At 41.0% G+C, this 11,162-nt stretch overlaps 2 protein-coding genes across 2 annotated transcripts in view; one reads left to right on the top strand and one right to left on the bottom strand.

Annotated features, from left to right (window-relative positions):
- Positions 1-2,444, top strand: part of si:dkey-121a11.3 (uncharacterized protein KIAA1614) — an 8,803-nt gene extending 6,359 nt beyond the window's left edge. Inside the window, exons 6-8 of the mRNA XM_065956269.1 lie at positions 80-183; positions 319-491; positions 727-2,444. Coding sequence (XP_065812341.1) covers positions 80-183; positions 319-491; positions 727-923 — 474 coding nt within the window. The 3' untranslated portion in view covers positions 924-2,444. The remainder of the gene's footprint in view (positions 1-79; positions 184-318; positions 492-726) is intronic.
- Positions 2,445-3,116: 672 nt separating this feature from the next.
- On the bottom strand, positions 3,117-10,880 carry stx6 (syntaxin 6). Its single transcript, XM_065955542.1, has 8 exons — positions 10,681-10,880; positions 9,207-9,376; positions 9,034-9,128; positions 8,722-8,778; positions 6,795-6,923; positions 6,548-6,654; positions 5,890-5,984; positions 3,117-5,716 (listed from the first exon to the last, which is right to left on the bottom strand). Exons 1-8 carry the CDS (start codon positions 10,713-10,715, stop codon positions 5,640-5,642), a joined length of 765 nt encoding a protein of 254 aa, XP_065811614.1. The 5' UTR covers positions 10,716-10,880; the 3' UTR covers positions 3,117-5,639.
- Between the last annotated feature and the right edge of the window lie 282 nt (positions 10,881-11,162).

Raw genomic sequence — 11,162 nt, 5'->3', positions numbered from 1 at the left:
AGGTACATAGATTAAATATATGAACCCCAAAAAGGGCAGAATATGACCTCTTAATGTCTGTATCCTGTCTGTCCTGCAGGGGGCGCCCCTCTTGCAAATGAGAAAGTCATCGTCAGTCCAGAGTTTGAGGTCCGAGCAGAAGAAGAAGGATCGATCTGCTGACTACAGACCAGCTGCTGATCAGTAATACAAGTTAATCAATGATTTAAACGAGAGAAACATTAAACACCTGATCAGAGATTCTCTACTCACTGTGCCTGTCTCTCTCTCTCTCTCTCTCTCTCTCTCTCTCTCTCTCTCAACCTGTCTCACTCTCAGGTGTCTAAAGAGGTGCGTCAGCATCGAGGACGTTGGTTGTCCCTCGTCTGTCCGTTCTGTCGGTCGGGTTCTTCGGGTTTGTTCTGACGGAACAATTCTGTTAGAAATCAGTCGATTGAACAATCGAACCTTCGGATTCGTCATCAGTAGAGGGAGAGGACGACCCGACTCTGGTACGGCAAAAACTACAAAATACTACAGCAAAAACTACAACTACTGCAAAGGCCTTTTTCTTAAAGGGCCAGTAACACAGATCATCCAGACAGGAAGCAGCTAAGAAATTGTAATTAATTTTTTTTTTGATCGACTGTTAGATCTAAATCCTAATCATACTATTGCCCCAGATCTAGTACTTCATCATAGAAGTAGAACCTAGAACCTTCCTTAAGGAATTTGTTTTTCATGCAGGTGTGTACGTGGAGGACATGGTGGACTGCAGTACTCAGAAGTTGTATACCGGCCTGCTGGCAGTCGGAGACGAGATCGTTGAGGTGAACGGAGAGAAGGTCGCCTGTCTCAGTTTGGATCAGGTGACCCAGCTGCTAACACAGACCACGATGGCCACAATCCGGGTCCTCCGACACCAGAGGACGACTCCACGGTGACGGTAGCAACGACATCATCTGTAACTACAACTGAAACCATAGCTGTAATTTTAATGACCGTATCTGCGACTGTACCTTTAATAACAGTTATTATAACCCATAAAGGTCTCATATCCTCCTCTTCTTCAGTATAAATAAGTCTCAGAGCTCCTCAAAACATGTGTGTGAAGTTTCTTGTTCTAAATCCACTCTGCCCTGCTCAGAACAGGCTGTTTCTGTGTCTGTACCTTTAAATATGTAAATGAGCTGTGTCTGACCACGCCCCCTCTCTGGAAGGGCTCGGATGTACTCCGGTCTTTCTCGCTCCATGTCCTATTGTTTACTGTGAGAAGGCAGACTCAGAGGGCAGAACAAACACCTAGCTGTGGGAGTGTCACCCACCTGGGGGAGGGGCTACTGCCCTTTGTGATGTCATGAAGGGAAAATCTCCAAACGGCCTGTTTGAGCACACATTTTCTGAAAAGTGGAGCAGGCAAAAGATGGAGAGGATGGACTTTTCTCATCATTGGGGGGTTTGTAGACAGACTAGAGACACATATTAGAGTTAGAGGAACATGGAGAAGAGTATTTTGAATCATATGTGACCTTTAATGATCATAATTACAACTGTACCTACGACTGTAACTACAACGTAAACTAAAGTACCTAAAGAAGTAGCACGCTGTCCGAGGACACCCAGGGTCTGATTCAGAAAGGAGGTGTTGGTACCTTATTTGAATCATATATTTTATATATTAGGGTGAAAATCATTGATTGAGTATCTCAATGTTCATTAGCTTTATTTGGGTGAATTGTGACATTTAAGTTACTTTTGTATTTGTAGGCTGTAAAGAGGAAGTTGTGGTGGTGGTTGATGTGAGGCGGGATAGAATCATGCAGATATACAACAGAGTTGTGAAAAAGAGCGGTCATGCTAAAATGGTCACCTGGAAATGATAACACATCAAGCCGAGGTCTTTAAATCCTCTCCCAATGTCAATGTAAGTTAACTCCCTGTGGGGTAACGCAGCCCCTTCATCCATAGGATCCTCAGCTGTAGGACATGCCATGTTCAACAAACAAGTCTGTTTTATGACGTAGCTTTGCCTTACAGACTTTTTCAAACAACCTGGAATTCAGACAGACCGTGAATCTCCACTAAAATGCAGAAGAGGAGACGGTGAGAAACTCGGGGTTCATTGAAGAAAACCTGCTCCCGACCACGTTAGGTTCACAGACTCAGGGACTGGTTACGCAACTGGTTACCATAGTAACAGACTCTGAGCTTCTTCCTCAGGTTTGAGTTACCTCCCTTTCTGAAACGGAACTAATGAGTTTCCCCCTCGTTTCCGGGTTTTGCACTAAACCTGCTCTCCGACACGGGGCCTCAAACCGCCTGATGAGACCACCTACGTATTTTATGCAGTACCTGTTGTTTTGGTGTTTGTAAAAAAAAAATCTCTGCAGTATTTCTCTGTACAGCTCTCGTGTTTTTTCATGATTGTATACATTTTTTTGTAAAAAATAAAATAATGAATCGAAGCATTGCATTTCATGTTATTCATTTTTTGTTTAGAAACCCTTTAATGTGTCACCTACAGTACACATCAGAAATAACATTCAACCTGTTTCTGTACATTCAAACATACCCTAAACCTCTGACTGTTTGGGATTGACGCCTGTCCCTCATAAAGGCAGGTCTGGAGGCTCAGACCAGCCACCATGATGGAAATCCTGTCTCAGCCTAACTTTCAGTCAGCCTAACAACAGGCTCAGAGCTGGAGCTGAGGCGGGTTTTAAGCCACTTGACAAACTGTTACACCACGCCCACCTGTCAATCAGGTCAGCTACGCACCTACCTAACCTAAAAAAATTGACCCCCCTTACAGTGTGTTGTGTGATGACGACTAATCAAACCTATTTGTTTTTTTTTTTAACCAGGCTGTAAACATGTTAATCTCTGCTTTTTTGAATGGGTGTGTATGTGACTTCCTGTGCTCCTGCAGCCAGCCTCTAGTGGACACTCGAGGAACTGCAGGATTTTGCACTCCCACATTGGCTTCATTTTTCAACACCGGAGGTTGCCGCTTGATAGAAGCTGCTGTAACATGTTCTTCCTCAGTCGAACCCTTTCAACCTTTCAATCAAGTTTTTTATTCCAGTGTATCTGCGATTGTTATAACCGATGATGTGAACATGAAACCAGAAAACATCTCCATGGTAACTGTCAGTCTTTATTTTCTGATCACTTTGTTGAAATGAATTTCAGCTGCAGACGTTCAGACTTCACTCAGAGAAAAAAAAATACATATGATAAAGACAGAGAAACAAAGTTTAAAATCCTTCCTTCAGCCGTGATTCAGTCATCGATCTGTTCTGATGGTTTCATTTAAGACGAGTCAACAAATACTTAGTGGTTATTATTATTAATGTGGTTATCATGACGATCAACAGTATTATTATTATTATCGTTTTAGGGCTTCATGATTGTCCTATTTATTAAAATGTGGATTAATTTAAACACGATAAATTCTAACATAAAATTGAATTTACGGAAACCTGCTGAAAAAAACATTTGCAGAGCTGAATTATTTTTTCAAATACTTAACGTGTCACTTTTCCCCGTTATTCAATTTTTTTGAACACAGGGGTTTTATTTTGTTAAACACAAACAGGAAATAACCGCTGTGCGTACCGCTGTTGGTGGGACGACGTGATTGGCTTATTTGTCTCCAGCACACCTCTTTTCCTCAATGTTTGTCAGATTTCTTGCCTCCAATACTGCACTTCTGGTATAGGCTTCACAATAAAAGCCTTCCAGGAGTTTAGTGTACGAAGGCTTTTATTGTGAAGCCTTCCGGAGGAAGTCTGTGATTTAAAGTTCCAATATATAGAAAAGAAACAACCAATAATATAATGATCCAAACAGTGAAACAAACTGAGAGGAAACATGAGAAATAAAAACATCACAGAAGAATTCAGTCGTTTAAAATCAACAAAACAAATAAACTGTAAACAAGGAGATTTAGTGTCTTACGTCATGTCGGAAATTAAGTTTCGTACGACATGTCGAGATTTAGTGTCTTTCGTCATGACGAGATTTAGTGTCGTACACCATGTCGAGTTTTAATTTCGTACGTCATATCGGGTTTTAGTGTCGTATGTCATGTCGAGTTTTAGTTTCGTACATCATGTCGGGTTTTAGTTTCGTACGTCATATCAGGTTTTAGTTTCGTAAGTCTTGTCGGAAATGTAGTTTCGTACGTCATGTCGAGTTTTAGTTTCGTACGTCATGTCGAGTTTTAGTTTCGTACGTCATGTCAGGTTTTAGTTTCGTACGTCATGTTGGGTTTTAGTGTCGTACGTCATATCAGGTTTTAGTGTCGTACGTCATATCAGGTTTTAGTTTCGTAAGTCTTGTCGGAAATGTAGTTTCGTACGTCATGTCGAGTTTTAGTTTCGTACGTCATGTCGAGTTTTAGTTTCGTACGTCATGTCAGGTTTTAGTTTCGTACGTCATGTTGGGTTTTAGTGTCGTACGTCATATCAGGTTTTAGTGTCGTATGTCATGTCGGAAATGTAGTTTCGTACGTCATATCAGGTTTTAGTGTCGTACGTCATATCAGGTTTTAGTTTCGTATGTCATGTCGGAAATGTAGTTTCGTACGTCATGTCGAGTTTTAGTTTCGTACGTCATGTCGAGTTTTAGTTTCGTACGTCATATCAGGTTTTAGTTTCGTACGTCATGTCGAGTTTTAGTTTCGTACGTCATGTCGAGTTTTAGTTTCGTACGTCATGTCGAGTTTTAGTTTCGTACGTCATGTCAGGTTTTAGTTTCGTACGTCATGTCGGGTTTTAGTGTCGTACGTCATGTCGGGTTTTAGTGTCGTACGTCACGTCGAGTTTTAGTGTCGTACGTCACGTCGAGTTTTAGTGTCATACATCATATCAAAATAGTGTTTTAGGTCATTTTGGTGAGGGTTGAACAAGAAGTAAACAGGAAGTAGCACTCGTTAAACTGGTTAAACTGGTTAAACTGGTGTTGATTGAATCACAATCAAAGTTAAGATAACTGGAGTGTAACTGGTTGTTTTATTGTACTCATAATTTGCATGTAACTGGAGTTTTAATGGTTATTTTTCAGACAAACTGGAGTTCAACTGGTGACTTTATATGACTTCATGAACTGGAGTTTAACTAAAGGTCACTGGTTTTATTTTGGAATGGAGTTTTAGTGGTTATATTATTGGACTCTAATTTGCGTTAAACTGGAGCTTTAACTGGACTTTAACTGGTAATTTTATCAGAGTTTTAATGGACTTTATGAACTGGAGTTCAACTAGAGGTCACTGGTTATATTTTGGAGTGCTCTTTTTAATGGTTATCTTTACTGGAGTTTTAGTGGATATTTCAGCCCTTTAAAACAAACAAAAAAACACAAATATATTTTTTAAACGAAAATGAAAAAGAAAAAATCCAACAATTTCCATTTGTTTGACCTCTGCCATTATTCTAACAAGCAGCCATGAACACACATTGTGGACCATTATATTCCAGTGGGGTTCAGAAGAGTCCAGTTGATTCTAGTAGGTCGAGTAGAGTTCAGTAGAGTCCAGTAGAGTACATCTGAGTCTAGGAGAGTCGATTAGAGTCCAGTAGCATCTCGTAGAGTTCAGTAGAATCCAGTAGACACAGCAATAAGACGAGATGTGTGCTGAGCGGGAGGTCGTGGGGCAATCAGAGGATGAAGAAGAGGAGGAGGACAACAAAGAGGATGGCGAGCAACACGCCAATAGCACACCACTGTCGTCGATCTGTGGAAATACAGAAATAAGTAAATGACAACTAATACGGCTAATAACTAAGTGAGCCACGTCGGATAGCTCGCTAATTTCTATTGAAATGTTTTATTTATTTAATCGTTCTGTTGTTTTGTTTTTACAGTAAGGACACTGAGAATGACGTCATTGGTTGCCGGGATAATTACCGCTGGTCATGTGAGACACCTTGGCCAGCTTCTTCATGACGTTGTCCAATTTGGTGTGAGTGTTGTCCACGTCATGAGTGAAGTCGTCCAACATCCTGCAAAAAGCAAACATACACAACAACACTCAACAACTCAGACCAGAAAACAAACACCTTCCTCAAACACATCCTGTTCACTCCTCAAACACATCCTGTTCACTCCTCAAACACTGTTCACTCCTCAAACACATCCTGTTCACTCCTCAAACACATCCTGTTCACTCCTCAAACACATCCTGTTAACTCCTCAAACACATCCTGTTCACTCCTCAAACACATCCTGTTCACTCCTCAAACACTGTTCACTCCTCAAACACATCCTGTTCACTCCTCAAACACATCCTGTTCACTCCTCAAACACATCCTGTTCACTCCTCAAACACATCCTGTTCACTCCTCAAACACTGTTAACTCCTCAAACACATCCTGTTCACTCCTCAAACACTGTTAACTCCTCAAACACATCCTGTTCACTCCTCAAACACATCCTGTTCACTCCTCAAACACATCCTGTTCTCTCCTCTGACATACCAGGATATGTTACTGATATGTTCTTTAGGAGTTCATAATCATTTTGTAGTTCAGGATCTTTGTAGCGTGTTAACGTTCAGACATCTTACACAGATTGTTCGTCTAACTCCATGCCGATCCTCTCTGACATGTTCTTCAGGACTCCGATTGTTCCCGACACGAGCTCCAGCTGTTCATCCTGCTGCTCTGCGATCAGCTGACACAACACACATTATATATTATATTCAATACAACACAAAAGAAACTCTTAATGAATTATAAAAAAACATTCTTAAATGTTATACAACAACTTAGAGCTCTGTGATTGGCTGTTGCAAAGGTCAGGTGTTTCTCTACCTGCTGCTGCCCCTGCTGCTCCTCGATGAACTGAGAGTTGGCGGTCTGCAGTTGTCGGTCCAAGCGGCTGAATTTATCAGGACCAGGCTGCCAGATCGGACCCTGAGCGCCGCGTTCTCCCAGCAGAGCCTGAACGTCACACACATCAACTGTTAGACAATTTGCAGCAGCAGCTGAAGGAACTACATTTACCAAAACCTCCAAGTATCAGCCGGATATTCCCTAAAGCTTCTATGACCTTTAAGGACATAAATGAACCAGTTTATAACCTTTAAGGACATAAATGAACCAGTTTATAACCTTTAAGGACATAAATGAACCAGTTTATAACCTTTAAGGACATAAATGAACCAGTTTATGACCTTTAAGGACATAAATGAACCAGTTTATAACCTTTAGGAACATAAATGAACCAGTTTATGACCTTTAAGGACATAAATGAACCAGTTTATAACCTTTAAGGACCTGCTGGACTCGAGGACAATCAGGATCCGAGAAGGATTTGGGATTTAGGTTTCTTTGTCTGAGGAGATTTCCAGGTTTTCCAGGAGGTATTGGTAGTAATGTAAGTTACAGGAAACCAGCTGTGTGTGTGTGTGTGTGTGTGTGTGTGTGTGCGTGCGTGCGTGAGGAACATGAGGCGTGTGTGTACTTCAGATGTGTGTGTGTGTACTTCAGATGTGTGTGTGTACTTCAGATGTGTGTGTGTGTGTACTTCAGATGTGTGTGTGTGTGTACTTCAGATGTGTGTGTGTACTTCAAATGTGTGTGTGTGTACTTCAGATGTGTGTGTGTGTACTTCAGATGTGTGTGTACTTCAGATGTGTGTGTGTGTACTTCAGATGTGTGTGTGTACTTCAGATGTGTGTGTGTGTGTGTGTGTGTGTACTTCAGATGTGTGTGTGTGTGTGTGTGTGTGTGTGTGTGTGTGTGTACTTCAGATGTGTGTGTACTTCAGATGTGTGTGTGTGTGTACTTCAGATGTGTGTGTACTTCAGATGTGTGTGTGTACTTCAGATGTGTGTGTACTTCAGATGTGTGTGTGTACTTCAGATGTGTGTGTGTGTACTTCAGATGTGTGTGTACTTCAGATGTGTGTGTGTGTGTGTGTACTTCAGATGTGTGTGTACTTCAGATGTGTGTGTGTACTTCAGATGTGTGTGTACTTTAGATGTGTGTGTGTACTTCAGATGTGTGTGTGTGTACTTCAGATGTGTGTGTGTGTACTTTAGATGTGTGTGTGTACTTCAGATGTGTGTGTGTGTACTTCAGATGTGTGTGTACTTCAGATGTGTGTGTGTACTTCAGATGTGTGTGTACTTTAGATGTGTGTGTGTACTTCAGATGTGTGTGTGTGTACTTCAGATGTGTGTGTGTGTACTTCAGATGTGTGTGTACTTCAGATGTGTGTGTGTACTTCAGATGTGTGTGTGTGTACTTCAGATGTGTGTGTGTGTACTTCAGATGTGTGTGTGTGTACTTCAGATGTGTGTGTGTGTACTTCAGATGTGTGTGTACTTCAGATGTGTGTGTGTACTTCAGATGTGTGTGTGTGTACTTCAGATGTGTGTGTGTACTTCAGATGTGTGTGTGTACTTCAGATGTGTGTGTGTACTTCAGATGTGTGTGTACTTCAGATGTGTGTGTACTTCAGATGTGTGTGTGTACTTCAGATGTGTGTGTGTACTTCAGATGTGTGTGTGTACTTCAGATGTGTGTGTGTGTACTTCAGATGTGTGTGTACTTCAGATGTGTGTGTGTACTTCAGATGTGTGTGTGTGTACTTCAGATGTGTGTGTGTACTTCAGATGTGTGTGTGTACTTCAGATGTGTGTGTGTACTTCAGATGTGTGTGTACTTCAGATGTGTGTGTACTTCAGATGTGTGTGTACTTCAGATGTGTGTGTGTACTTCAGATGTGTGTTACCTGTTTGTTCTTCCTGTCTTGGGCAGCAGCTGGACTCGACATCTGCTCCTTCATTTCCTGTGGAAGAAACAGCCAATCAGATCGCTCGACTCTTCAGATACAGCTCAGCCAATCAGGACACTTTAAATTAAATTATCCAATAAGAGCTCAGTAATAATCAGGGCTTATGTTAACACAAACATTCATATCAACAAATTAAAACAGATAAAGACCGCCCCCCCATCCATCATGACGCTCAGGTTGGGGGTTCACCTGAGCAGGTGAGTTTAAATGAATTTCTGTTTTTTTCATAAAGTTGTGATTGAAGCCCACCTTGACGGTCTGTCTGGTACTAGTGATGAAGGCTTTCCTCTTCATCAGCTCAGGTGCGTCCAGGTTAAACTTCTTTGGGTTGGACTCGACGATGCGTTCACTGACAGTTAAGAAAAAAACATGTTTTCAGAAATGTTCAAACTTAAACTCTCGTTCGATTGTTTAAAGGATATTGATCGTCTCGTCCAGGTCCTCCAGGTCCCACTCGATGGACCGCAGACTGTTCCTCAGCTCATTGGTTGTCCAGTCCATTTCCTCCTTGGAGGCCCCGCCCCCCTCCTGCAACAGCTCGCTCCATCTGTGATGGAGGCTCTGTGCTGCGTTCACTGCCTTCAGGACTTCACTGTAAATAAAAACATCATCATAAATTCACCTCTGAAGTCAAAATTCCCCGTATATTCATTTGATTATAAATCAATCACCCTGCAGCCCCACTAAGTCCTGTTTGTCAGATTCAGAAAACTTTATCTATCCCAGAAGGGCAATTCAGTTTCACAACCTACCGAGCCATTGAAAAAAACGCAAAGACAACATAAAGGAAACAAACACATCACCACAGCATTCAGTTACATCCACACGTCAGTAACAAACAGTTCAACAGTCGAATAGGTCGTCAAGTGAGAAAGCCGGCGCTATCAATCTACAATTTCCTAATACGATGACAGACTTGTTCAGCATTCAACAGCCTGATAGCTGAAGGGATTAAAGAGTTGGAGTTTCTATTTGTCCTCCTTGGAGGGGCAAGATAGCGCCGTCCAGAGGGCATTAAAGAAAACTCGGATGAGACAACATGTTTATGATCCCTTTGGCTTTCTGGACCACACGCTCCTTCCACAGGGAGCTCAAGTCCTTCAGCTGGACTCCAATAATCTTAGAGCAGACTTTTACGATGTGGTTCAAACTGTTCTTGTCCTTCACAGACAACCCATTGAACCAACAGAGAAAAGAAACTGTTAAAAGACTTTGGATAAAAGCTTCATAAGATGCTTTGTGAAACACTAAAAGAGTTCAGCCTCCGCATCAAATGAATTCTCTGTCGGCCTCTCTTTTCAGAGAACTTAAAGGTATTTCTATGAGTCCACTATTTCAACCTCTCCACCCTGTGTGTGGGAAACATATCCAATAATAATTGAGAATAAAATCTCCCTCGGGGATGAATAAATTAGGCAATAAAAGTGAAATACTGTATATATAGTATATCAGTTCTGTCGCAGTCTGGCCCTCAACATGAACCATGTACAGTATTTAATGTCATATTTTTATCTTTAGGGTTTTTAATTTTGTATTATTTAATGTCTAGAGTGTATGTTGGATGAAACTGAGACTGATAAAAACGTAATAAAACATTTATTTCCTTTTAAATATACTTTTTTTTTATCTCCGTTCTTTGTTTTTTTAAGAGCCACACGACAACATTAGAATGCTAACACTAAAAACACTGACATCGTTAAAATGTTAATATTTATGTTACTGAACATTAAGCAGCCTGTTGTTAAACTTCAGATTAATCTGGTTACTTTGATTGTTGATCGACTTTGTCTCTCTGTAAGTTTACATAATCCTCTGTTAGCATAACACTCGCTATCGTTTAGCAGCATCTGTTAGCCGCTGTTAGCATTAGCTCGGTTAGCACAGAACAGTTCTGACCCTTTAACGACGAAGAACGGATCTTCCATCGACATGTTTCCGGTTTATTTGTAGCGCAGCTCCATCACAAAGAATCTGAGCTCCTGATCTGGTCAAACAGACTCAAGTTTGTTCACTTTATCTCGGATGTAACCCGGGTTAACTCCATCAGTCCAGCCGCCGCTTGATACGCTTTGTTTACATGCAGCAACGGAAGCTTCGCCGTGACGTCATGGGTGGGCGTCACTCCAAGAGGTGACTTCCGGTATTTTGTAAATATTTTGTGTGTTCATGTTTCACTGGTTGTCCAAAGGTTGTGTTACATTTTGCTTTTTTTTTAACAGAAACTGTGAATATTTTTTTTGATTTTTTTTGTTTGTTTCATTTGTTTTGTTTTGAAATAAATTCTTGAGACACATTTTGTTCTGATATGTTTTGTTTTTGGAACCAAACTAGTCGTGTCTTAAATAATAAGATTTGTAAGAAGGGGAGGTGTATTAAGA

Source organism: Labrus bergylta, chromosome 6 (genome assembly GCF_963930695.1).
Source record: "Labrus bergylta chromosome 6, fLabBer1.1, whole genome shotgun sequence".
Classification (NCBI taxonomy): Eukaryota; Metazoa; Chordata; class Actinopteri; order Labriformes; family Labridae; genus Labrus; species Labrus bergylta.
Note: the sequence above shows the minus strand (reverse complement) of the source record. Positions and strands in the feature narration are given on the sequence as shown.